The following is a 26074-nucleotide window of genomic DNA, read 5'->3' as shown; positions in this document are numbered from 1 at the left end:
TAGAGTGCCTTTGTGCCTCTTAACAGACACACAATGCAATTAATATGTCTTTACAACATGAACAGGGCCCCTACTTAACATCAAGATGCGTTTTCGAGTCAGACATTGTTTTAATTCACATTCCCTGTCTTGTTTTTGATGGTGGTTAGCTTGCTTGCCTGGGTAGCTGCTAGAGCTATCTAGCCATTAGCTGCTAGCTGTTAGCTGATAAGTGTGTTCAGCCAGGCTTTTGTGAAAATCATAATACAGCATTACCGGATACCATACCATATCAGTAATTATGTAACTACATGCAAACAGGCTAAATATGAACATTACTGCCCGCTGTAACTCGCGCTTGGAGCAGCTGCTTCTTCTGCCGGTTGCACCTCTCTGTCTGGTTCTTTCCAACTCTTGTGAGGCAAGTACTTTGTCTGTATTCTCGAGTTTGACTAAATAAGGACAACCATCAAACTCAAAAGGCTCTTCCGTGTGTTGTGTATCTACTATATTCTCCTTGTTCCGTTACTCCAAGCTTCTTCCCTTGTGAACAACTCTGTGAACAACTGTACTCTTTACTTCACACGCACAACTGGATTCCCAGAAGACAGCGCGAGGCAACAGCTAGCCTTCAGTGCCGTTATTAGCTTTTAGCTGCTATTGATAAGTATGAGTAAATGACTGAGGGTAGAGGCTGCCCCCACCCGGTACAGAGTCACTGCACAACAGATCAGTCATTGTCTGGCTATTGGCATGAACTGACAAGCTCAAAGGTTGTTGTTTTTTGAAGGGGATAGAGTTTGTGAACGACAAAGGGCCAGATGTGCGACAATTATCCTGGAAATGGACTGTCATTGATCTAGACTATGTTAACTCAGATGTAGTCTGGATCAACATGAGTATATTTCCAGGACAATTGCCTGTCATCCAGCGTGTGAGCCACACACCAGATCTCCATCTCCTGTGTGTTGCCGTTCTTAAACTCTGTTTGATTCAGGAAACTGTCCGCACCTTTTAGATTTAAATAGCATATTAATATATTGTACACAAAAATCCTGTACCTGTAGATCTGCTCATGTTGTTGTTGTTTTTTTAAGATTATTTTTGGGCATTTTTAGGACTTTATTGACAGGACAGCTGAAGAAATGAAAGGGGAGAGAGAGGGGGGTATGAATGCAGAAAAGGGCCGCAGGTCAGAGGTAAACCTGGGCCTGCTGCGTCGAGGAGTAAACCTCTATATATGGGCGCCCACTCTACCAACTAAGGTATTTTGGCACCCCTGCTCATGTTTTTTGATGATTTAGTATTTGATGAGCGTCTGGTAGATTAGATGAAGCAATGTTTGACTTGTCAAAGTTGCTTTGCAGTCTCTGTATTTATTATCTGTCAGCAGCGGTTGCTCTAGAAAGCAAAACAAATGTTCAATAGCCTACTGGTAAAATAGGACACTTTTTGATAAGTTTCCCTCTACGTCATTTTTAAGAATGATCTAAATGTCTTAGCCCTTCATATAATATTATTTTAAATAGCTAAAGCGCTCCACTATACAAATGGAAAAAGAAAGAAACACAGTGTCTATTTGACATTTTCCCTAAGCCACTTTATCCAATTTTCCTTATGCTTATAATGATGAGATTGTCCTATTCATATATATATATCTATTTATTTTATCAATTGCTGTAGATTTTTGTTTAATTTACAGTGACAACATTGCAAGTGTGACGCAAGTATAACAAATCCCAACACACTGCAGTTCAGTTCAGGTCATTCAGTAGGGGGCAGTATAAGACAGCAGGTTGTTCCACACAGACTTTATTCTTAAGTGGACCATCTTTTGGTGCACAGTGGAAACAAGTAGGCTACTATTTTAAGAAGTCCTGGGATTTCTAGTCTTGCATTGCCACACCATACTCTACACCGCTATGGGATTTCCCACCAGCCACTGCCTATTTCTCAGAAGATGGCAAACTGGAACAGCTTTCCATTGGTATTATATTAAGTTGATATACTTAACATATTTCTGAGTACAGGAAAACTGGAGACCATTAGGGTCATGCTGTTGACCTGATGAAATGGATCTTTAATGTATCTCTATACCCCAGAGGACCCAGTTTTGCCATGAAAGAATAAAATATGAAAATATGGGATAAAATAGTGTCATTAACATTAAACAACCTGTTGCTCAACAAGTTTCCCAGCTGAAATGAAAGAAGTTAAAGTTTCGCCTGTAAGACAGACATACAGGTTAAACGTCTTCATGGTGACCAGGTACCAGGTTGTTTGAAACAGGTGCCTCCATTAGACTGAGTTTAAACTTCTTTGTCAGCCAGTTCTGTTTAGTATTTGATATCCATCGCTGCATTGCTGGATGTTTACACCTCGCCAGTCCTGTACACCTTCTTTTGGCCATGACGTTCATGGACGTGTAAAGCCCAAGTTATTGGTGCAAACACTTCTGTGTCACCTTTCTACTTTGAAAGACAGTGAAACTGTTTTGATCTGATCTCTTGGAGCTGGAGGGCTTTTCTCACCTAAACCTTTTTTAGGACACCATTAATTGCGTGGTTTTAAGTTCAACCAAATTATTGATATATAAATCAATATCTGCATGTTTGTTCTTGTTCACATTAAGTATTTGTTGCTGTTCCAAGCTAGTTATTATTAATTAGTAGTTGTAAAGGTAGTAACAATAATCCATGCTCTACTTTAAGTGGACATTGCAGTATCAGCATGATGGTGTCAATCTGGTTTGATAAATCAGACTCTCGTTTGCTCTGTTTGTCTTTGTATCCTTTCTGTATGCACGGTGTTACCGGAATAATCATTAACATCATGTCAAGACAGTTGTAATAATAGCATCAGATTGACAACACCTGTCACAGGTATGTAGTGACGCTGTCAGTCCTCTCTCTCTCTCACACACACACACACACACACACACACAAACACACTTACTACTTACTGTAAATTAATTGTGGTGACTTTCCTTCTACCTGAGTTTTATTGAGTTTTACTGAGTTTATTGTTCATGATGATACCCCACCCAGTACTAAAAACTGATTGTAATGCTTGTCAGAGTTTCTTGAAAAGGTCTCGAGCTCTGCTCAAAGCACAAACACACACACACACACACACATTTAATGACACGCACATTATGCATGTGTCAAGATCATTATCTTTGGGTAATGGGAATTATGTAATCAGGGATCTTAGTTACACCCACACACACCACATTCACTTTATTATTTTACTTTTTGAAGATCTCTCTCGAAGAATTCCTTTGCAGGATCTTGATCTGTCAGGAAACAAAGGACCCGCACACAATGCAGACTAAAGAAACCAAAGGTAAAACGTCATTATATAGTGGGTGATAATGGGAATGTAGTGCCGTCTCATTGGCACAGGAGTCCAGATACACACACAACATTGCCAACCCCCTCACACACATACATAGCATGCCGTATACTGTATAGTGTTAAAGTGGATGTGTGTGCACCTTTATTCCCAGCACAGTGGTGTAAAGATGACCTCAGAGCCCCAGGCTCCAGAGAGTCACCTTATACTCAGGTGTGATATTACAGCGTAAGAAAAGCATGCTGGGAAAGCTCACAGAGATGCAGGTTTTAGACAGAGAAAGAATAGAGAGACTAGACAAGAGCAGACTCACAGAGGAACCTCTTTGTATTAAATTTCTAAAGTACTGAAGTAAATTCCTTTTAGGTTATTTGTGAATTAGACACTGAAGCCGTTTTGGAGGCTTGTGTTAGCCCAACACCTTAGTCATGCAAAATACATAACTATCTTGTCAACATTGAACTCTCACAGCCATGTCAATAAAGCTTGTTTGAATTCAAATTGTCTCAGATAATGCAGACTCCTCTGCCAGGAGTGTTGAGATGCAGGCCAGGATTTAGCTGCTGCCTAGACTCTGCCTGAACCTGTACACCTGTTCAATGGCTGCCAGGTGACTCAGAGGAGGACAGAGAGAGAGAGAGAGAGAGAGCAAAGCGAGAGGGAGGAAGAGAGAGGGGGGGGGGTTGGGACATTGGGTGTGGTAAGATGCCTTGAGCAAATTCCTTCGAGCAGCCGCACCCTGGGTTTTAACGTCTGTATACCTGCTAGTGTTTGTTATGAGAGCTTGTTCATGTTCTCTCTCTATTGGCGCTACTTCTTTCATGGGATATCATTTCACACACACAGTAGCCTTTTGCCTATTCTTTATTATTGCAAACAATCATAGTCTACTTGTCATACTCACACAGCCGAATGCAAACACTCAACTCTCATTTCATATCTCTGTCTAGCTGAGAGTTGCACGTTTGCATGAATTAAAAGAGTAAACAGGCAATATGAGCGCCCAGAAACATGGTTACTGTGGTTTGAGTGTACAGCATGAGCTTACAAGGACATGGGTGCATTCAAACAGGAGGCACACCCTTAGGAATAGGACTGAACACACAATCACATTCATACGTGTGTGTGTATGTGTGTGTGTGTGTGTGTGTGTGCGTGTTGCTATCAGAGGGCCATGAAACAAGGTGTGTTCTATCTGACAGGCATATTTCAGGACAAAGGACGGCAAGTGCCCACACACACACACACACACACAGCTTGTATACTTTTTTCTCTATTATGCCTTGTTTTAATGTCTGGTTGCTGCTGTATTCAAATTAATAGAAAATTTAGAAACATCTAAAATAGTAATTTGCCTATTGGCCAAAAGTGTGAGAACAATCTGCTAACTCCAGTATCTACACATGCATATTAAGGACAGATAGTGTCATAGTTTGACCTGCACTATCACTTCATGGCCTTTAGAAAAACAAGCTTCCCAAATCCAGCCCATAAAGAAACTGAGCAGCGAAGCCTGCAGGAGAAGATTTACAGTATGTAGAAAGGGGAACTGCTGGAGCCTGCTGATTCAGTGTTTTGCTATGGAGAAAAACAACAGGTGACTCATTTACATAATGTTTCAGTTGGTAACATAGTCTCCAAAGAAACCAAAGCGAGCCTGTAACTTTTGTTGAAAAGGGTCCAATTATTTCAGGATAAAGGCTTAAATGCAGAGCACAGAAAGAGCACAAAAGAGAAGAGGCATAATAAAGTAGGCTGTAGCAGCTGGACTGCTGAGTGCTTTTAATTGAGAAATTGTGCGTTTTAATGACTGTGAATTCAACTTTTCATTTGTATGAGGAAAAAATTAAATAGTGCAACTTTAAACTGCTCACTTCCAATCTTCCAGATAACTTTAGTGTTAACTCATCCAGTACAGATTGGGGATGACAGCAGTAGCAACAAGTTAGCAATTTAAAGTGCAAAAAGACAAGATAAGGTGCCAAGATAAAACAAAACCATTGCAAAACAGTGTAAAGACAAGGAAGTCTAAATAATGAGTGCTATAAGGGTCATTTATTGGAATAAGGGTTTGGCTGTTGGCCAAAACTGGCACATTTAAAGAGTTTTTGGGGTAGATAAAACACCAATGTGCAGCCATGACATAAACACCAACACTTTTGAAATATGCCACTGGGAGTGAACTTCCAATGATCTTCTGTTTTCAGAGATCAACTGGTTTGGGAGGAGTCACACCGGTGGGAAAGTCCTGCTTAGCGGGAGTTGTCCCGGTCCTTCCTCATTCACCGCGCTGCTCTGTGCCGTATAGTGGCGGCGGCTCTGGAGGATCACACCCCGCCGAGTGAAGCACTCAGCCCGGGCCTGGAGTCCGTGTGGCCTCGCGTCTCCTTTCTTCGCAAGTTGGCAGTGGGGGGTGCACAAAGGGGGTTTGGGTGGAGTTGTAGCCCGATCTGAGGAATGTGACGCGCCGACGGGAAGGGAACATCGGCGGTTTCACCGGGAGAGAGATACCCGTTGGTACCAAGAGAGGAGACAAGTTCTGCCGCAAAGTTAGGAGGTACGGAGTGGAAATGAAGTGCAAAATGGGACAAAAGAACCATATGTACAGAGGGTCTGTTCTATTCTTTTGTGTTCTGTCCTGTTTAATTATCCTTTTAGGCTACTGTAAATGTAGCCTATCCTAGTAGGCCAATTATTATTTACTATGTTTTATTCTAATTCATACTATATACACTACCGGTCAAAAGTTTGGGGTCACTTAGAAATTTCCATTGCACTCCATTATAGACAGAATACCAGCTGAGGTCTGTTGCATTGTTTTTTTTAACCTGGTCAGCAGTTTTCAAATTACATTATGTGCTTACATAATTGCAAAAGGATTCTCCAGTGTTTTCTCAGTTAGTTTTTTAAAATGATATCAGATTAGTAAACAGAATGTGCCTCTGGAACATTGGATCAATGGCTGCTGATAATGGGCAATGTAGATATTGCATTAAAGATCTGCCACCCACTCAGATCAGCTGGTATTATGTCTATAATGGAGTGGCATGGAAATTTCTAAGTGACCCCAAACTTTTGACCGGTAGTGTACTTATTCTTTATTATTTTATTCTTGTTGTATATGGCTTTATTCTATTATGTTCTGTCCTGTTTTATTATCCTCTGTCCTAATTTTCTATTCTATTATATTGTATCCTGTCCTGGTTTAATATCTCCTAACTGAATCCTAGTTGTTTCTATTCTATTCATTACTTTATGTGGGTGGAATAAAAAAGTGAAATGCTGGTTACTTTCCTCACCAGCAGCCTGAAGTGTAGAGGATTAAGTCATCCAGGTAGCTGCAGCTGTGCATTGCAAAACCTGAACAGTATTGTTATTGTCTAAGCACACTGAAGGCTGTCCCTGACAAACACTGCTCTTTCTCCTGTCCTTTTTTAATACATTCAAGAATGGGGAAAAAGCTACTTTTTTTTTTTCTTTTACTGTTTTTACTGTGTAGATCTTTGCCTGCACGGCATTGTAGGGAATTAGAGGTAATAAATTATGCCTGAAAAGGCAGAGACACTTTTACAAGCATGTCTAATGTATCGGTTGCACAATACCCTGTATGGATTGCAGGTCATGTCATTAGGCTAACTTGACATGCCTCTAATTTAAAGATAATTGCTGAGATAATATCAGGTTATTGTCCTCTAATCATGGAGCCTTGTTTGTTAAGCAAGATGGACACCCTGCACATGTTGTCTCCTACATACTTTGATCTATAGACTCTTATAGTAGCCCATCTCTATCACACACACAGATCAATTTTGTTTGTAGCAATGCAAAGTTTTATTTCAAACTTTACCTTGACAGGCTTTGCCTTGATTCAGTCAAAGTGACTCACTGGATAGGAATAATCCAACATGTGTTTGTAATTTGAGGGGAAAAGTTTGTAGCGCAAGCTTTTTGTGTGGCACGTCTCTGCATGTGTGCTTCTTATTATAGATTTCATCTTCTCACACAAGCCATATGGCCAGGCCGGCATCCCATTCATAGCTTTGTTTGCATTGTGTGTGTTACAAGGGATCATTGTCTGTGGTAGTAATTCATGTATGAGCAATAGTACACTTCTGGGGGAGTGAAGATGCAAACTAGAAGCATTTTATCCTTTTATTGTTTTTGTTTTCCACTCAAGATAACCGCAGACATTTTAAGCCAGTTGGAACAGATGACGAGGATCTCAGTGGACCTGTTTTTCTAGCAGTGCTGCTAAAACCCAGCTAGAAAAAGGGAGGATAGTGTATGGGCTGAAATATGTGCCACCAAAAACTGAATTTGAATCATTTTTATTTGAAATTGAATTGCTAAACTTGTATAATTGCATTGAAAAACTGAATGTGAATCACATATTTTTAAATTGTATTGAAAAACTGAATCTAAAAAAAGTATAATTAGAAATTGAATTAATTCGATTGGAACTGAAGTCCAATAAAATTTGATCCTCACTGAAAATTCAACTCTCTATATATCTTCACATTCAGTTCTCACAATTCAAATTGAGTTCTCAAAATTCAATTTCAAGTTACTGTGACAGACATTTGAGTAGTTGGAAGGATGAAGGAAGAGCAATCGAGTGCAGATTAATAGATAGAGTTCAGTGGCGCAGATAGCTATAACATTACAGTTAAACAACAAACAGTTAAACAAAAGATTGTTAGATCGTAGATATATGTGAACTTGTCATTATGGTATTTGTCCCAGCCGAATTCATGGTGGTCACGCGGCTCATACCAGTCTCTGGGGCAAAGCAAGGCAAGCACTTCTTCCTCGTTTCATGGCGGGTACTGTGTTCCAAAAAGTAGGCTCTGATTGGCCAAAGAGGAGTCCTATGTATCTGCTCCACTGAACTCTATCTATCAATCTGCGCTCGATTGCTTTTATACTACCCGGATGTCACAGTAACTTGAAATTGAATTTTGAGAACTGAAATGATGAATTGAATGTAAAGATATAAAGAGTTGAATTTTCAACAAGGATCAAATTTTATTGGACTTCAGTTCCAAACATATAAATTCAATTTCAAGTTATGCTATTCAGATTCAGTTTTTCAATGCAATGATTCAAATTAAACAATACAATTTAAAATGATGTGATTCAAATTCAGTTTTTCAATGCAATTATTCCAGTTTAGCAATTCAAATTCAGTTTCTGGTGCCACATATTTCAGCCCATTGGGATAGATGCTGCCATTTGTCCTCACATACACTATACATTAATCTGACCTTGAACTGTCTTTTGTGATTCAACAGTCATGCTGAGGTGTGATGTTATAAAGAGAAACAAGTCACGCTCTGTGTTTGCTCTTATCTGTGTTTGTGTGTTAATCGGCCGAAAGTGGCATTGAAAGGTCCTGACAGGAGCATCAGGAGATGAGTGGCTCATCCCCCCAAACCTGTTTTCAGGTAGTCTTTTCTCACTGCATTCAAACCGAATTATTGCACAAAACGAATGACCGTAGAGCTATGCCAGCCCAATCAAAGTGCTTGTTTAATGAGGAGTGTTCAGATGCGTGTGTGTGAGAGACAAGACAGAAAACTGAAAATATTTTTGGAGTTTGTACTTGATGGTTTGTGTCTCCTCAGGCTTGTTTCTCTGGTTCACGTGTTGAGACAGATAAAAAATGTTCTTCTCTCAGCTCTTCACTTATTATTTCTCTCGCTCTGCTGATGTCAGGAATGCTGAGAATGAGCCATTCACATGCTTAGTGAGCAAACACTGGACACATCAGAATATTGGGTCTATCAGCCTTGAGGAGCTGCATTCGATTGCTGCCTGCCTACACTATGGTGGTTTAGTGTTTCAAACTGGCTTTGTGAATGGTGCATTTAGGGCAGTCTGGTCCTTGTGTGGGTAACAGAAAGGGTTATAACTAAGGAAGGAACAGAGAATCACTATCATCACTATCTACTGTTTGATGCTTACTGAAGTTGCTCTAACAACAAACAAAGCAGCACTATTTGTTTGAATATCCTAGCAGTCAGCCAGGTGAGGTGCCATGCAGCTTACATTGTGTTATTCTGTTGCTTCATTCTGCACTGACCCAGATGTCAGGAGGGTGAATGAGAAACCCCAGGGCTCATTTAAGTGCTAATGCTCTCTTGAGTCACCCACTTAGCTGAACTGATGATGGCATAACATTTCACTGGAATTGTACCTCTTACAATCTCAAGTGACAAATACATTTTTGTTTTATTGATTGATTTATTGTTGTGTTGCCACACATGGTAGATTACTTTTCTGAGGTTTAAACATTGATAAGCACAGGCAGGTGCACATCTCTCAGCTCAAGGCCATTATCACATAACTGCTGCCTCAGCAGAATTCACTTGCATACAGATAAAGCTTCAGGCTGCTAGATTACTTTAAAAAAATAAAGAACAAAACGAATTGCATCTAAGTAGTTGTTATTTTTGCCATTTTAGAAACTTGGCAAGAGTAAAGTTATTCCATGCAAGCAACGTGTGCATCTAAGACGACTCCTTGCCCACTATGGAACTTTTAAATAGGAACAGCACCGCAAAGGCCCAATTTCTATGGCTTAAACTGAGTAAGGAAACAGGATGTCAGCCATTTTGCCAGCAGATGAGTCATCACAGACGTTTATGTTGCAAGTTATCCCTAGACAAGGCCAGGCCGGGCTACCCGGTGACTCACCAGGCCTCTGAGTAAACCAGTGTCTCCACGTGATTGCAGGTTAGGACTTGGGGCTCTTTGCTATGACCCCCGATTTCTCAAGTGTGTGTGGACACTTTACACACACATTTCTAAAGCAGGTATAACCATACAAAACGTCTGCTCACCCTCCCACTCCGACCCCAGGTTAGCCAGGCTGTCAATCAGCCATAGTTCCTCAGACTTTACATTTCGATAGTGGTATATCTGCAGTCCAAAACACTTCCTGTTTCAACCACAGCCGCAATGTGCATAAGGAACACATGTATATTCCGGATATTAAAGAGTTTCACCAGCTTACTTTGGATACTGGAATTGTTTGTAAACCCAGATCTCCCCCATCAGATGACCCGTCCAGTGTGCAGCTGTAAGCACCACATTAAATATCAACGAGGGGGTGTCCTGGCTGGATCAGCTGATGGTGCATAATAACACAGGACTGTGTTGTTGGATGGACTCTAGCCTTGTCAGTTATAGTCTACTTCATCTTCTGAAAGCAGATTAACAGATGCCAAATAATGATAGCAAAATGTGCACTAAACAAAGTGGATTGAACCAGCAATTGGTGTTAGAACTTAAAGTACTAGTTAATAACTTGGTTGTTAGCCAAGTATTTTTTTAATCAAAAACACCAGACATTGCCTTGTTACAGCTTCTCAGTTGTGAGAATTTGTGGCTTGTCTTTTTCTTATGTGATCTTAAACTGAACATCTTTAGTATGGCAGACAAACAGCTGACCGGATGACCAAATAATAAATTGATTACTTGTAAAAAATAATCTGCATATTAATTGATAATAAAAAAAGCTCTTGCTTGCTTGCGGCTCTAATTATTATATTCTCCCTTGTTGTACAATTACTGTTTGTCCAACTAAGTTGTCTATGCATTCCATTTATCTTGTTTTTTGACGGTGGTTGATTGGCTTTTTGGGGTTTAGAGTGAGAGAATTGGTATCTAATAAATCGATTCATCCACGTATGAAATTATGTAAATAATGTTGAACTTGGCTCTTAAGGTCTGTGGATCTGAAAAGTGAATCCTAAACTCTCTTCATCCTCTTTCTCATTTTAACAATAAGTAATTGCACATTCACAAATTGATATTTACAATGTTCCTTTCACTACCTCCAATTAAGCTGAAGGCACAGCTAATAGAATACTCATGTTCTCTTAAATCAATGTGTGTGCGTTATGACTGAAGCACATTTTTCAGTATGAAGTTTGAGTAGCAACTTGAAGCATGATGCACCAACATGCATTTACTGAGCAGAGATATGAGGGAACCTGTCTATACGCCTCTAAATGCCTTTCCCACCTCTCCCTCTCACCTCCCTTTCTCTTACTTCACTCCCTTCTTCCTCTAACTCCCATTGTATTTTTGATATCCTTTATGTAATTTTCTCACAAGCCAGATTAAATTTCAGTTAATCATCAGTGCTATCACAAGCAGAATTTTACTTGCTAAATACAACTCTAACGTTACAAAAAAGTGCAATTAAGCAGTGTGATGGCATAAATAAGAAGTTATATTATCTTTCAATCACAAAGCCTATCTATAAAATTGAGTTTATGGTAAACATAAGACAGAAAATGATGACGCGTTGGGGTTAAGTATTTTGAAGTTCTAAAGAAGTTGCAAACTCGGTCTCTGTATTGTTCTTTATTATTGTCCAAGGTTTTCCAGTTAAATATTATATATGTCATATGTTGTCAACAGTTATTTTAAGTTTAGTGTGTCACATTTACTTTGTATTTGTATAATATACAGTATGTATAATAAATATATTAATGGCAGTAATAAAAACAAACCGTCAACTTCAACTTATTCATTAGTGATTCATAGAAGAACCTGTACTGACTGCATTCATTTGCCTTGTATACTTAGAAACGTGGCCCTCGGCTGGGAATTATTTTTTTTCTATGGAGATCTGTCACAACCGTTAACGCCTAACAGAGTATAAGCATGCGGTATTGTGTGCCGGTTAAGGTGTACATTCTCGTTAAACTTACTGCACAGGCGTTTGACTGAACAACAATAGACTCTTTGTGTAAGGGGTTATAGGTGATTACCTATAACCCCTTACTTGTGTATCCTGACATAAAGCATTCTTATCTCTTACCACCCTGAGGGATATTTAGTTGAATTATGAGTATTGTATATCACTGATAAAAGAGTGTTGTGTTATCTAGTTCCAACTACAAAAGCAATGTCATTAGACACATGGAAATATGCAATTGTTTGCTCTGAGAAACCTGTAATTTTATTTCTCTAAAACACTCAAACAAACTGTACAGACACCTAAAAATACGAACATGTTGATAAGAGCATTGTGCACCACATTTTTAAATGTTTCCTTTCACTGAGCTTTTATTTCTTTCTGCACAGGTTTAAATTCCTCCTCCCTTATCTCTCCTCACCCAGGCCTTGACCTTTGACCCCACCCATCTCTCCAACCATGGCACATCGATCTCAGAGTTCATCGATTGGCGATAACCCGCTCGACCCAAACTACCTGCCCCCACATTACCGCGAGGAGTACCGCCTAGCTATTGATGCTCTGATAGAAAATGACATACAGGTAACAACTTATTCTATGTGTGTTTTTATGTGTGTATGTAATGAATTTTAATTTAAAATACTTCAAAAAGACAGATACATTGATTTAATGATGTCCTGAAGTTGAGTGTGTCTCCTATCACAACAGGGTTACTATGAGTTCCTCCAGTCCGCGGATGTGGTTGGTTTCCTGGCACCGTCGGAAATTGAATTCATTAAGTCAACAATCCAGACGCCCACCCAGACCTCCAGCGTCCCAGAGCTGACATACCATGAGGGAGGTCAGGATGCTGATGGCTCTTCCGACACCTACTGGCCAATGCAGTCCGACCTGGCTGCCCCGGGGCTGGACCTGGGGTGGCCTCTGCCACAGCAAAGCTTCATGGGGCCCACAGAGGTCACCACTCTAGTCAACCCCTCAGACCCAGACATGCCAAGCATCAAGCAGCAGGCCAGAAGACTCATTAAGAATGCACGCCAGGTAAGTAAAAGGCAGAGATGGGAAACTTAAAGCTACATATCCAATTTGCTTTCAGAAGGAAATTCTGAAAAAAAAGGCATCTGGAGGATAAGATCAAAGCATTCTGCGTACATAAATTCCAACCTATAGTGTACTATATAGTATATAGTGCCAGTACAACAACAAAAATGCTGCCAATGCTTTTGTTTCCATGCATATATCATACTTTTCCATAACTAATCTAAAAGTGGATGGGTGGGAAACCTCTGATGCAATACATTAACACACATTTATTTTGTCTTATCAGTATGTACTGTACAAATCAAACTTTATCTTTTCAAACTAAAGTTGAGATAAATGGTTGCCAGTGACTAGCGTATGTGTTGGTTATGCTATCTCACTGTTAGCTTAATTTTTTTTCTGCCACTGCCAACTTTGCTGCCACTCCCTTGCATATAAATTCCTTACTGGCAGGCCTTTAGCTAAATTCAAAATATAATTAACACAAAATGAACATGCCAAACGTCACAGGCAGTCAAACCTGTTAATGTGGGCCGTGGCATTGTCTGTCATCCATTTCTGTCTTTGTGTATAGAGAACATGTTAGTCTCTTTCACTGTAACAACATTACAAGTTTGACTTTCCTGTGTTCCGGCATACCAGTGTTTCAACGTGCATAGAAGGCAGGTTCTGAGACAGGAGTCATTCTTCTTTCTATGCCATGTTTATTGTGTAAATTTAGTAAAGATTAACGTATTTTGTATTGCTGATACACTAATGTAGATAAATGCCCACTTTGTTTCAATTTTATAGTTGAGAGCATTTAGTCCAATGTTTAATCTTCCATTGCTGATAAACAGCCAAGGCCAAAGTTCTTTCAAAATATGTAAATGTTCACATTTTGCAATTTTATATTACCTATTCAGTTAAAATAATTATAATAGTGAACTAATAAAGACCATATTACACTGACTAAACCTTAACTAGTTTACTCGTGTTTTTTGTTCTGCTTCAGGTTATTGCTGTGGTGATGGACATGTTTACAGATGTTGACCTTTTTGCGGACCTCTTGGACGCAGCAGCACGCCACGTTCCTGTTTATATTCTACTGGATGAGCAGGAAGTCCATCACTTTGTCTCTATGGTCTTCAACTGCAAAGTCAACTTGGAGCAACATCCTGTGAGATTATCTTTTCATTATATTTTCTCAAAAACAATGGTCTAACTGTTGTCAGGCCTTTCTTGTATTATTTACTTATTTATAACACATCATTTCCACTAAGTGTGTCCATAACATGATTGAAATTTGCTTTTACAGATGTTGCGTGTCAGGACTGTGGCAGGAATAACCTATTATTCCCGTACGGGGAAATCATTTAAGGGGCAGGTGAAAGATCGTTTCCTACTGGCTGACTGCAAAGCTGTACTCAGTGGCAACTACAGGTTAGTCATTTAATTGTTTTCATTGAATCCCCGAGACTCATTCATTCATTCTGTCAATACAAGTACTTTAATTGCCTCCAACATTCTTTCTTATTTTCTTACAGTTTCATGTGGTCCTATGAGAAGATCCACCGCTGCATCGCCCACCTCTTCCTCGGGGAGCTGGTTGCCACCTTTGATGAAGAGTTTCGCATTCTCTTTGCTCAGTCAGAGCCTTTAGTTATTGACTTATCTGATGGAGCACTTGCTCTCTCTGACTCCAGCAGTTACTTAGGCAGCCAGTTAGGTTTAAAGAGGACCCAGTCTTTGCGTAACCCCGCAGGTTACCGAAGGCAGCCTGAGATTCCCTCTGCCTTCCCCTATGGAGACTCTGATCGCAACCTTGCACTTCCTTTCCGGAGGAACGATCCCTTTCGACACACCATTGAACCTGGGGCAGGAATTACAATAGGAAAGTATTCCCAGCAACAGTTTCGTCTGCAGCAGTCGTTCCTGGAGCAGGGAAGGTCCATAGTTTCCAGGCAGATGGAGATAAGTACCAGTGGCTTCAAGAGGCACAGCTATGCAGAGGGAACGCAGGATAACTACTCATCTTCGAGGCAATACATGAAGCACAGAGTCATGAATAATTTGGACGAGACAGACTTTCACAGGTAGTTAACCCTTTAATATCTACAACTGTTTGGAAGCTTAATTATTTAGAATCACCACATGCAACACCACCGTATGTGAGTACAGTATACCGATATGTATTTACACATAGCAATACATTTATAATCAAATAATTAAGAACCTCTGTATTCTCTTCACAGGGAGCAGACCCAAACTAGCCATTACTACACTGAAGGGCCTGGGCCGGGTTCTGGCAAGGGACACTATGACAGACTTCAAGGTCGTCCTCCACAACTCTCCATTGACCAGTATTCAGATTCAAGCTTTCGCTCAGATCGGGAGCCTCCACCTGGAAACTATAACCGAGAATACTTTTCATCTGAGGACTTGAGAGGACCTGAGAGGTGCCAGGCACCTCCATTAGCTGGAAGGTATGGAGGAGATTCCACCAATAAGAGGCCAACCATAGGTCAGGCGTATGCCTGCCAGAGCTCACCCACACAGCCCCACCCACCAGAGAATAAACCATTTGCCAAACAACCTGTTCAAGAGCATGATGAAGATGCAGATGCTAAGCAAGGCATGAGGAGTTGGAGAATCCATTCCTATCTCAGCACTTATGAGGACAGTGGAGAAGAAGGTGTGACTCAACCTTTGGGGCCTGATGCATTTGAAGATCCTCTGCCATCTCAGCAGCCAACCGCCACTGAAAACTCAGCTCCCCGCTTTGGAATAAAGGAGCCACCGAATGTTCCCCCCAAACCAAGACAAGATATCTTGAGACCAAGGTTTGGAAAGCCCATCTTATCTGAGAGCAACAGTCAAGACTCTGCCTCAACAACATCCAAGGATCTGCTACCGCCAGTCAGTGACTTGAAGCCATTTGTACTGGAGAAAAGAGGGAGGGAGGCTGAGAAGGAATGGCAGAGAGAGCCAGAGAGGAGTGCAGCAAAGGAGGTGGGTGTGGATGGGAAGGTGAAAGAGACTCCAGATCTCTTCCTGTCCAAACATGAATCATTCCGTACACGGGTAAATCCACTCCTTCAACGTAACTCTCGTCTGCGTTCCTCGCTTATATTCTCATCTTCAAAGGCAGAGACCCACAGTGGTAGCCTGGGCCTAAAACCAGCCACAGAGGAGGACGAGGAGTTAAACTCAGTGCGCACTTCCTCGATTGTGGCCCAGATCCTAGAGAAGAGGAGGTCATTGTCTCGTGAGCCTTTTGAGTGGAGAAAGAAGGCTGATGAAAGAGATAAGGAGAAAGAAAGGGAGGAGAAAGAAAGGGAGGAGAAAAAGCAACAGCAGGAGGAAAGGGAGATTCGATTAAAAAATGAGATTAAAGCAAAAGAGGAACCTCAGAAAACCAACGAAGAGGTAAAGACGACACCAACTTTTGAGAAATCTGAAGTCACAACATCATTATCCATGAATGACCCAGCCAATAGACTGCAGTATTTCAAAGACCTGGCGGCCAAAAGAAAAGCCTCAAAAATGGAAACAGAGTCAATGCTCAAAGCCCCAGAGCCTGCTGAAAAAAAGCCAGACTTTTCTGATAAACCTCCCCTAAAACCTGCAATGACTCCAAACATTCCAACTGTTAGTTCAGCAGAACCTGAACCAAAGAAGACAGACATATCTGCAAAATTGGCAGAGCTCACTCGCAGATCTTCATTTAGTTCCTCAAAACCACCCATACTAAAGCCTTCTGCCAGCTACTTGAAGCCTTCAGAGACAACTCCACCTCAAAAAGAGGAAAATGCATCAGATGGTCAAAAGAAGGATATATTCAAGTCTCTAAAGCCCCTTCCTTCCCCTAAGATCTTCAGGAGGGATCCTTTGAAGCTCAAAGGACTGAATCCTCGTCGGATCTCCTGCGGTGAAGAGATTCTGACCACAGATGCTACTGATGCAGAGAAGAGTGAACTGAAAAGAAATCGTTCTCAAAGTTCTTCAACTCTACCACGTGATGACTCCAGGGAAGGATTGCAAAAGGTTATGGGATCTAATACATCTATCAACACACTTGGTGAGGGAAAGGGTGAGGGGAAGACACTTGAATTCTTGAAGAAGCAGACGCAGAGGCTAAAGGGATTACTGGGGCCTAAGGATAAAGAGAAGAAATCTTCAGGAGACGATAGGGTCATGAGCACGGTCAGAGAGATCACTGAAGATACAAGCAAAAAGCAGAGTTCATCAGCTAGAGATAAAGAATCTACCACTGCCGACCAAACTACAGCCAATCACAAAGCATCAACTGGCATATCAAGCCCATCTCGATACCAGGGCCCGGGTAGCTCTGTTCTGTTCAGTAGCAACCTACGAGATGACACCAAAGTCATTCTAGAGCAGATCTCGGCCAACAGCCAGAAAAACCGACTGGAACGAGAAGAAACAGGAAGGGACAAAGAAAGTGACGGTGGGGAGAAGGGGCTGGAGGGACAGAACTCCATTAAGAAAAATCGATTTCTGCGTCCCTCAGGCAATGTCCAGGAGCGGGAGGGGTTGCTGAAGAGGATGGAGAGTTTGAGGAAGGAAAAGAAGGTCTACAGCCGCTTTGAGGTAGTCTATCACTGCAAGGATGATACTTGCAGCATGGCTGGGAAAGAGATATGAACAAAGGCATGAGTAGCGTTAGGTGTGTAAACAACTTATGTAGTAGACGCGTTAGGGGAATCCGTTGTTTACATTAAATTACATTACAGAACACCAGCTGTTATAATATATAAATCCTACAGTACACTTGTGCAAGTACAGTACAATTAGAGACTTTAATATGAAAGAACAATCTCTTTGGAACTTTCTGAGCCATAAAAATGATCAGATATGTTTAAACTCATGATTAGGTTTAACAAAATGTTTCATTTTGAATTAAGAGTTCGTTTAGTCAGTTTGAAAATGGAAAAAAGTCTTTAATTATGTATACTGCATATACTGTATAAATAAGCATGTGTATTATAATTATTACAGAAATAATTAAGTAGTTTGTATAATTGAAAGTAGTTTGTATTCCCAAACAATGAATGTTTAACATATTGTCTGCTTTTTGCTGTGAAAATAAATTTTGATGGACAAGCTAATGTTCATTGCTTTATACAGTAAATACAATAGAAGTCTAGTACAACTATGATAGTTATTGATTGTTATTCTATTAAATACTACTGAATTTGATTCTACCTTTATTGGTATAGTGGTTAAATGTAAGTGTCTTTAATAAAAGCAGGACATATTTAGCACTGTCCCTTATAATATTTACAGTAGATGTCTAACGGAAATACGTTCATGAACTGTTTGCTGCATTCACTATTATCCCTGTTCTGTCAACAGATGGGGAATAACCTGGGATAACGAAAGATGGAGAAGCCACCTTTTATACGGGAACTATTTATGCAGGATGATCAAAAAGACCTATTGCCCATGTGTGCCAACAACACTCTCAAAGTACCTCTGTGGCTCAACCCCAGCCTTTCCTGGCTGAAGTAATAAAACTTGAAAAGACAATATATATAAATGCTGAAAATAAGCTGAAGTCATTGGGTTTGGAATGTGACTATGTGCCAAGACCTGGAACTACTTTGACCTTATATGGTGACTGAGAGAAAAAAGAGTGACTCTCCTTGAATTCCGACTGCATGGGCCAGGAAAAAGGTAGGGCAATTTACATAAAACTGAACTTGTATAAACGTGACTGGGGGAGTAAGAGAGAAGATAAAGAAAGGCAGTGCATATTGCACCTGGGGGATGGAAAATAGATCCATGCCAGTTAAAAAACATGGCGGTGTATGACTGCATGTGTACAAGTGTTATGTGATTCTGCAAGTGTCTGTGTAGCTGGGACTCGTTCTAAACCGAATGGGCGAAAGTGTCCTTGTGGATCCATTGTGTGCCAATGGCCCACCAAGGGTATTACCAAAGTTAGAACTAGACTATTATTAACCCAGAACGTAAAGCAAAGATAAGAAAATGAAGAGGAAAGGAATGACATGAATAGTTGACAAAGAGTGAAATGTCTGTGAGATTATTGAGAATGAAGAGTAAGACAAAATCTGAATCTGAGAATGTGTTTGTGTCTAATTTTAATGTTGAGACAGATTTTCCATAGAAAGTAAAGCCTGTCGTGAACTTTACCCTCTCAAGAGTGTTATTTGCGTTTCTGTTAAGGTGTGGACACCCTTCATAGGGTTGAAGATGTCAGATAACCATTCAGAGGGGAATATAGGTTTTCATGTTTAGAGGAGTTAAGTTTAAAAATGTAAGTGTACCAGTATTTGTCTCATGTAATGTAAATAAAAATGCAAAGCATTTAAGTTGCTCTGAATCACTGTAAAAAAAAAAAAGTGCCCCTGTTCCTCTATATTTTGACTTCTAAATAAGTCTACTGCATAAAGAAAAGGAAGAGAAAAAAGGGAGGCTACATTTTGAAGTACTGAAGCAGGGCCATGCCTCCTTTTATTAGTTACTTAACTTCTGAGACCTACGCCCTACGCAGGCCTGCTAACTCCTTTGTTGGTCTGTAAACACTAGTAAACCAAAGATTTAGTTATATGGTACAGTTCCCAGGATGCGTGCTCAGCTGGGCATCAAACCATTTATTGTGGGTTTTTTTTGTTTTTGTTTTTTTACAGTACATCAAATGATTGGAGGGTCAATTGCTATATGGACACTTCAGGGGTTAAACTGTTTGCTATCCAGGATTATATTGTACATATTAATATAAAAAGGGCTTGTTGATAATCTAAATAGCAAAGTAGATAATGATCACTCTCACTGTACTATCAAAGTGCCTTGTGTTTATTTGTAATTAATATGTAAGTATGTGGTCTTGGCTGTAAAAACAAATTGGCATTAATTAGGGGGAAATCATTTGCACAGGGGCCAACGTGTTTTTTTTAGTTTTTTTTTTTAAACCTCAGATAGTATTACATTGTATTTGAAATACTGCAAAAAAATTGTTTATTAAATCTCTTTCAAACTGAAATGGATTGTGGCTGTGTGCACATACATACAGTATGTGTATATTGTACTGTTTTTATTTATAGGCTCTTAAAGATTAATAAAATATACCCATGTGTTTTTAACAATTTCACAACATTGTTAAAAAACTTTAATATTATTATTATTTTTTTAGATATATGAACACCTTTATATTTTGTCAATACACAATATTTAACTATTTAAGTAAGATGATAGTACCATATAGGACACTACTTCTGGCACTTGAAAAACACAATTTACCAGTAACAATGTAAAATATTTCTGGTTTCATAAACAAACCCATGCATTACAGAACAGTTGATGTAAAAGCATGAAGTAGTTACAGAAAAGTAGCCAAGGACACAGAAATGAACAGAGTTTGGTAGGCAAACATTTTACTTAGATGTCAATGTTATAAATTGCAGTTGAAGTTGTGACTAAGATTCTGTAAATAAAAGTTTGCCACACAGGTTAGGAAGGATTCTGTAACGCTTGGACTGATGAAACCCAGAAGCTGCCATTTGTAAGATTTGAGGTTTTCACTTGACAAAAAGTGATCAAAGTGCATCTAACTGGAAACAAGACTATTACCTCTGATTCTTTAAAATGCCGTACGAACAGTTTTACTCCTCCTGAGTCTCTGCAGCTGTTGTCACTGGCTGCTTCTGTTTCTTCATCTCTTCTAGCTCCCCATCGAGGCGGTGCAGCTGAGCCAACTTAATTTGTTCTGTAGGAATCACAGAAAAAGACCAGATAAAAGGGGTTGTACTTGGGGGAAAAAACAATATATTAATGCATGTTCAAGAATAAATGTTTAATTGCTTGCAAAAGGATGGACATAACTTATTAGAGAGTACTTACCAGCTGATAATAGTTGACTTTTTGTATTCACAGCACTCTCTATTTCTTCTGGGAGCCTTTCTGGAGTCTAAGTTACAATATGAATGACATCATTAACAATATCAACAATGAGTCACACTTTCATCATTTAGCTTTAGAGATATGGGAAAGAAATATAGATGCCAAACTCATTTTGATAGAAAATAGATAAACTTACAAAGACAGAGTGCAGATTCTTATGCTGCTCTATCAGCTGATGAAGTTGGTTTTCAAACTTCATCCTGCAAAAACAGGGCTGACTTTAGTTAATTTCTTTTTTACATTTAGAAGGTGGTTTGATATATTAAAAGAAAAGGTAACAGATCATTGCACTGTTAATAGGTACCGCTGCTTCCGGTGTTTAAGCTTGAATTCCTGGATTTCACATCTGTACTCTTCCAGAAGTTCTTCACTTTTCTTGTTCTGCTTTAACTGCCTGCGCAAAACACACAACTCACTCAATACAAGATAAAACATCTTGAAATATAAAAGATTTTGTCCAGTACCATCATTTCACCCTAGACTTACAGTGAAGACTGTACATCAGACTGCAACCTATTCCTCATGACAACATTTGATCCCATATACGTACATACATATAGTAAATTGACGACAGCTAAGGTGCCCTTAAGAAGAAGTCTATTACAATGTTAACCTGCTGTGTGTAATACTGGATACAAAATAGCATCATCACATGATCCTTTGACAGTACACAAAAGCCATGTACTACTACTACTAACCAAGGATGTTGTGTATGGTACAATCAATCACACTGTATTTAAATACAGTCTATTATGACCACATACATGAAAGTGTGCTTGCCAGGTAAATACTCGTATATGGGGATTCGATTAGCTATAACAATGAAAGTAAACAATACAGATAACATATACAAGCCTAAAACTAAAAAAGAACCATTGACAGGAAAAACAAAGAGCCACAAAGGTATCAAATGCAAAAGTATTTTAAGTAAAGGAACGGAATGTTTTGAACAAATAGCCTATGTGGTTGATGTCCAAGATTCAATAAGAACCTCATTAGGCTTTATAAAAACTAATTCAATGATACAGGTACATATCTTAATTTTATCATATCAAACCATCTTGGTGGAGGTGGATCTAGTCAATCTATGCAACTGAATAAAAATGCATTATTAAAATGGTAAATTATTATAAAAAGTTTAAATTTATATCAATACAAAATGTCTTACTATTCAGTACAAATGGACTGTAGAAAACCAATCCAACATGTCATAGTAGATTCAAAAATACAAGTAAGATTCGACACCAGACAATTTCCTAAAGAAAAAAATATCCAAGACTCTGATACGTTGCTGCCATCTAGTGTTACATATTACAAAAGAAAAATGTTGATGGGTCATGTTCAGACTTCAGAAAAACACACATCAAATATTATTCTTTATCTGGTTAGTTTGTGTAACTCACCTGGAAGAGTCCTGCTCAGACTCCTCACACTGGAACTGCAGCTTCCTGCACAACTCTGGAGAAAAACATCAAACAACTCATCAGATTATTCATATCTGTCGGCTGTGTATATAAAATGGAAAACATATTTGTTTTCAGGCCTAGTCAATCAAAGATTTTAACTCTGTATGGCTGTAAATCTTCATATGTATTAAGCTATAATCAATTACACATGTACAGTTGTTTGCGAATGTACCTTCTTTTTCTTTATGGATTCCTTCCAGTTGGTAAACTTCAGTTTGTACTGTAAAAACAACAACAATGAATAGTAATAGTATACTATGATAAATTAAACATATATGGTAATTAACATGTGGCATAAATTGGTGTCTAAAGGACAGCAAAAATAGAGTTATTACAGTATATGATTTTAGTAGGTCTTTGACTAAATCTTAGCAACATACAAGCAAGTACAATAAGTGCATTGTATGTGAATCAAATATAATTATTTGAGATTATTTTGTGCCTTACAAGTTTCCAGCTCATTCTGCAAAGAATCACTGACAGACTTCAATTCCTTAATTTCTTCTTCCAAGAATCTTTTACCTTGAATAAAACAAAAACAGTAACTGTAATAAGATTAATGTTAAATGTATTATTTACACTAGTGTTTAATTAGAATGTTACCTACTAAATTATCACAGCATTTAAGATTAATACAATATTATTATTTACAATGAAGTCAGAATGGGTCTTGTAGGGTGTTGCTGTTCCCTACAAGATGGAGATATTAATCATATCTCATGAGTCTCCATTCATCATGTTCTGATACTCCTTGGTGGGAGTAACAGGTAAGGATGTACCTCACTGAAGATACCAGTAACTTGCCGTAAGAACGCTTATGTTCAATGCGTACAGCTGTCTTACCCACGGTTTAAATTTCCGTGGTCGCGTTCAACTTTTACTTGTTACCAGCAGTTTAATGTGTTTTTGCTTAAACTCGAACCATACTATGTTAATGTGTAACGATGTTCGTTCTATATGCTATTCTTTCTGTAAAACCTGAAAGGATACGCGTGGTCATTAGCATAATGGACAGCACAACCAGCCTTCTCATTGGTGCAAATTCCCACAGCCTCCTATCAATCTGAGACCTCCGTGTTAAAGAGTTTTAATATTGTACGATCAGTTTGCCTCTATAGGACACCTACACGCGGTCCACGTGTCGTTTTTTAAACTGGCTTATATGTTATTAGTAGTAATACTGCGGTGCTTATCATCGGAAGTGGAAGTGTAGCGTCACAAAGACTAACTAACATGTCAAGATGTTAACGCCACATGCTGCTTTCGCTAGGTTCCCACCAGTTAAATTTCTGATCGAGTTGTACAGAGTGGCGAATACATAATAATGATTACAGCACTTGTACTAATTGACTGGTTGATCTCTTAAACGAACAGCTAAATAATGCGCTAACCGTTGATTTATTAAAGACTCGTACCATAGCACCAGGCATGCGCGACATAAGCACAACTAAACGCGAAGACGGAAGTGTTCGGCAGTGACTTCTCACCCTCCCCTTCGTACTGTTTCTACCCACAGATATATCAATGGTTTGTACTTGTACTTGGCCGAAATGTTTAGCAGAAGAATGAAAACGTAAAACATGTTCTGCATTGTTGTTGTCCCAAATTAAAGCGAAAAGATCCAAAATACAAAGGAAGTGCAATGTGTCAATTATATAATAGAAAATAAAACATCTCTCATTTGTCCGAACGATCTGGTTATTAGTTCTGACCAGGCCTGCTTATATCCTCTATGTCAACTAACTGTTCTCTGAAGTACGTCTTATGTCACATGAGAATTAAAAATGTCTGATTTACTAACTAAGTTAGAAAACCGCCATAAGGTCAGTCAAACACTACCTTGTTGTAGCCTTCTTAATTTTCCCATCAACTGTTCAACTTTAGGCTCCTGCTGCATTCCTCCACCTGACAGCAGGGCGTAAAAATATATCAGCCTTGTTTTAGGGATTTTAAAGATTGGTTTAATTTGTACTTGTTGTGCAGGTTTACCTCCATTCATTGGTGTAACGTTAATCATGTCGTCAATGTTGAATCCTGTTAAATGCAAACAAATGTTAGATAGGTGTAACACTTTTGTCTTAACATTGAATTCCCATCATGTTCCAATGTGTCTACAGCACATGTTAGCTAGCTAAAAGTGTCACTCTATGTAATGTTTAGGTTAAATTTCAGGTTGGCCTTATAAGTTACATGGCTAAAAGTTAGGTGGGTTTATGTTGACTCAGTGGTTCCCAAAAGGGTCCTTGAGGGATACCCCAGGAAAACAGTCGAATAAAACATTCTTAACAAACTTGTGTCAGTTTAGGGGTCCTTCAAGTGAAAAGATTAGAAATCACAGCCAGCTAGCTAAAAGTGTCACTTCATTTAATGTTAGGGATTGTCTTCATGTTGTCCTAATAAAACACATGGTTAAAGGTTAGTAGGTTTAAATTAATTGACTTAGCAAAGCTTAAAAACAATAATTGTACAGCAATTTTCCGTATGGGCTCAAACTGATATGTAGCTAGCTAGCTAACGCTAACGTTTAAATTGACATAGCTAGTTTTACCGTAAGAGACCCAAAATTTAAGTTAACTAACCCTACTCTCTAACATGTCTTTACCAATTTAAATGAAGTAAAATAACACTTAATTAACGGAAATATTTAAATGATTAGCCAGCTATAAAGGAAGTTACTGACATTTAGCCAATTGCAGTCTGTATTCTGCATACAGTGCTACTACCACTGTTTTAGTAAAAGTTAGCCTTCAGAGCCAACAGATGCTAACGCTACTATTTATGCAGTAACTTAAATGTTTTCTAAAATAATTTTTGTAGGTATTTTAAATCAATCAGTATACTTTTGCTAGGTAGCTAATTACTAAGTTCAACTTAAATTTACGCAACCTAACCTGCCAATTCGCTCATGTTTATCCAGCCAGAGGAGTCTTTTCTTCAACTATCCGGAGTCCTAACGGCTGTTATTTGAAGGGACGTGTGCACTTATGCGTGTGCACATATTTGCACGAGGACGCAGAACCAGTTTGGCGCCACAGTGCACCTGCACCATGGCATGCACACCCCCACAGTAGCATATGTTTTAATATTAAAAATATATATTTATAATTTGATTTATAGTAGGAGAAGTACAGTTACCGACAGTTTCATAGACTTGTTGTCGCCAGCGGCTGGAAAAAAACAATGACTGCTTATCTACAAAAGTAGACTCATCAACAGCTAGGGCACTGTGGTATGCTCCATTTCACAATGGTATTTTTTTTTTCCCAATTGGGGACTCCTTTTTACGATCATTCCGACAGCCCTTGAATGCAGCACAAATGCCCTGTCTATCCATGTGTCTATCTCGCAATGTTAACAAAAGTGAAAAATAATTTGGGAACCGCCTCGTGATCATGGATATATTATGTTCTTCCTTGGCCCATGTTCCACCCTTCCACCAGTTTCATGAAAATCGGGCCAGTATTTTTTCACTAATCCTGATATAAAAACAAACAAACAAACAAACAAACAAACAAACAAGTTGGGCCAAAAACCCTGCTCGGCGGAGGTAATGAATAATGATAACTTCCCCGTGGCTAACACAGGGTAAAGCTTAGCT

At 39.2% G+C, this 26074-nt stretch overlaps 3 protein-coding genes and 1 non-coding gene across 8 annotated transcripts in view; 1 reads left to right on the top strand and 3 right to left on the bottom strand.

Moving 5' to 3' along the window:
• Window positions 1-1056, bottom strand: part of LOC116701979 (receptor-transporting protein 3) — a 3322-nt gene extending 2266 nt beyond the window's left edge. Inside the window, exon 1 of the mRNA XM_032536051.1 lies at window positions 1041-1056. Coding sequence (XP_032391942.1) covers window positions 1041-1056 — 16 coding nt within the window. The remainder of the gene's footprint in view (window positions 1-1040) is intronic.
• Window positions 1057-5587: 4531 nt separating this feature from the next.
• On the top strand, window positions 5588-20093 carry fam83hb (family with sequence similarity 83 member Hb). Of its 3 annotated transcripts, none has more exons than XM_032535225.1 (8): window positions 5588-5890; window positions 12433-12625; window positions 12752-13084; window positions 14079-14243; window positions 14382-14506; window positions 14611-15159; window positions 15319-17753; window positions 18443-20093. In XM_032535225.1, exons 2-7 carry the CDS (start codon window positions 12503-12505, stop codon window positions 17729-17731), a joined length of 3708 nt encoding a protein of 1235 aa, XP_032391116.1. In that variant the 5' UTR covers window positions 5588-5890; window positions 12433-12502; the 3' UTR covers window positions 17732-17753; window positions 18443-20093. The 3 variants fall into 3 exon arrangements, with proteins under 3 accessions (XP_032391116.1, XP_032391115.1, XP_032391117.1); XM_032535224.1 differs by having other exon boundaries at window positions 5589-5890; window positions 12469-12625; XM_032535226.1 differs by having other exon boundaries at window positions 5593-5890; window positions 12469-12625; window positions 15319-17677.
• si:ch211-199g17.9 (synaptonemal complex central element protein 1) lies at window positions 20009-25606 on the bottom strand. 3 transcript variants are annotated; one of them, XM_032535228.1, is made up of 10 exons: window positions 25368-25606; window positions 24466-24510; window positions 24316-24381; window positions 22924-22998; window positions 22649-22696; window positions 22414-22468; window positions 21315-21404; window positions 21147-21210; window positions 20951-21017; window positions 20561-20816 (listed from the first exon to the last, which is right to left on the bottom strand). In XM_032535228.1, exons 1-10 carry the CDS (start codon window positions 25381-25383, stop codon window positions 20713-20715), a joined length of 630 nt encoding a protein of 209 aa, XP_032391119.1. In that variant the 5' UTR covers window positions 25384-25606; the 3' UTR covers window positions 20561-20712. The 3 variants fall into 3 exon arrangements, with proteins under 3 accessions (XP_032391118.1, XP_032391120.1, XP_032391119.1); XM_032535227.1 differs by having other exon boundaries at window positions 20009-20816; window positions 24316-24510; XM_032535229.1 differs by lacking the exon at window positions 22924-22998 and having other exon boundaries at window positions 20009-20816.
• Window positions 23134-23266, bottom strand: LOC116702223 (U8 small nucleolar RNA). The gene has a single exon (XR_004335099.1). It is a non-coding gene; the product is annotated as a U8 small nucleolar RNA (small nucleolar RNA).
• Window positions 25607-26074: the final 468 nt, after the last annotated feature.

This window comes from Etheostoma spectabile, chromosome 14 (assembly GCF_008692095.1).
Source record: "Etheostoma spectabile isolate EspeVRDwgs_2016 chromosome 14, UIUC_Espe_1.0, whole genome shotgun sequence".
Classification (NCBI taxonomy): Eukaryota; Metazoa; Chordata; class Actinopteri; order Perciformes; family Percidae; genus Etheostoma; species Etheostoma spectabile.
The sequence above is the reverse complement of the archived record's forward strand: the minus strand, read 5'-3'. Positions and strand labels throughout refer to the sequence as shown.

Excerpts from the sequence above, each read along its gene's own strand:
- fam83hb (XM_032535225.1), top strand. The coding sequence starts at position 12,503 with ATGGCACATCGATCTCAGAGTTCATCGATTGGCGATAACCCGCTCGAC. Across the intron at positions 14,507-14,610 it reads GTACTCAGTGGCAACTACAG|TTTCATGTGGTCCTATGAGA; the intron begins GTTAGTCATTTA and ends ATTTTCTTACAG. Across the intron at positions 15,160-15,318 it reads GACGAGACAGACTTTCACAG|GGAGCAGACCCAAACTAGCC; the intron begins GTAGTTAACCCT and ends TTCTCTTCACAG.
- si:ch211-199g17.9 (XM_032535227.1), bottom strand. Across the intron at positions 21,405-22,413 it reads TCTGAGCAGGACTCTTCCAG|GCAGTTAAAGCAGAACAAGA; the intron begins GTGAGTTACACA and ends TGTTTTGCGCAG. Across the intron at positions 20,817-20,950 it reads AAGTCAACTATTATCAGCTG|AACAAATTAAGTTGGCTCAG; the intron begins GTAAGTACTCTC and ends TGATTCCTACAG.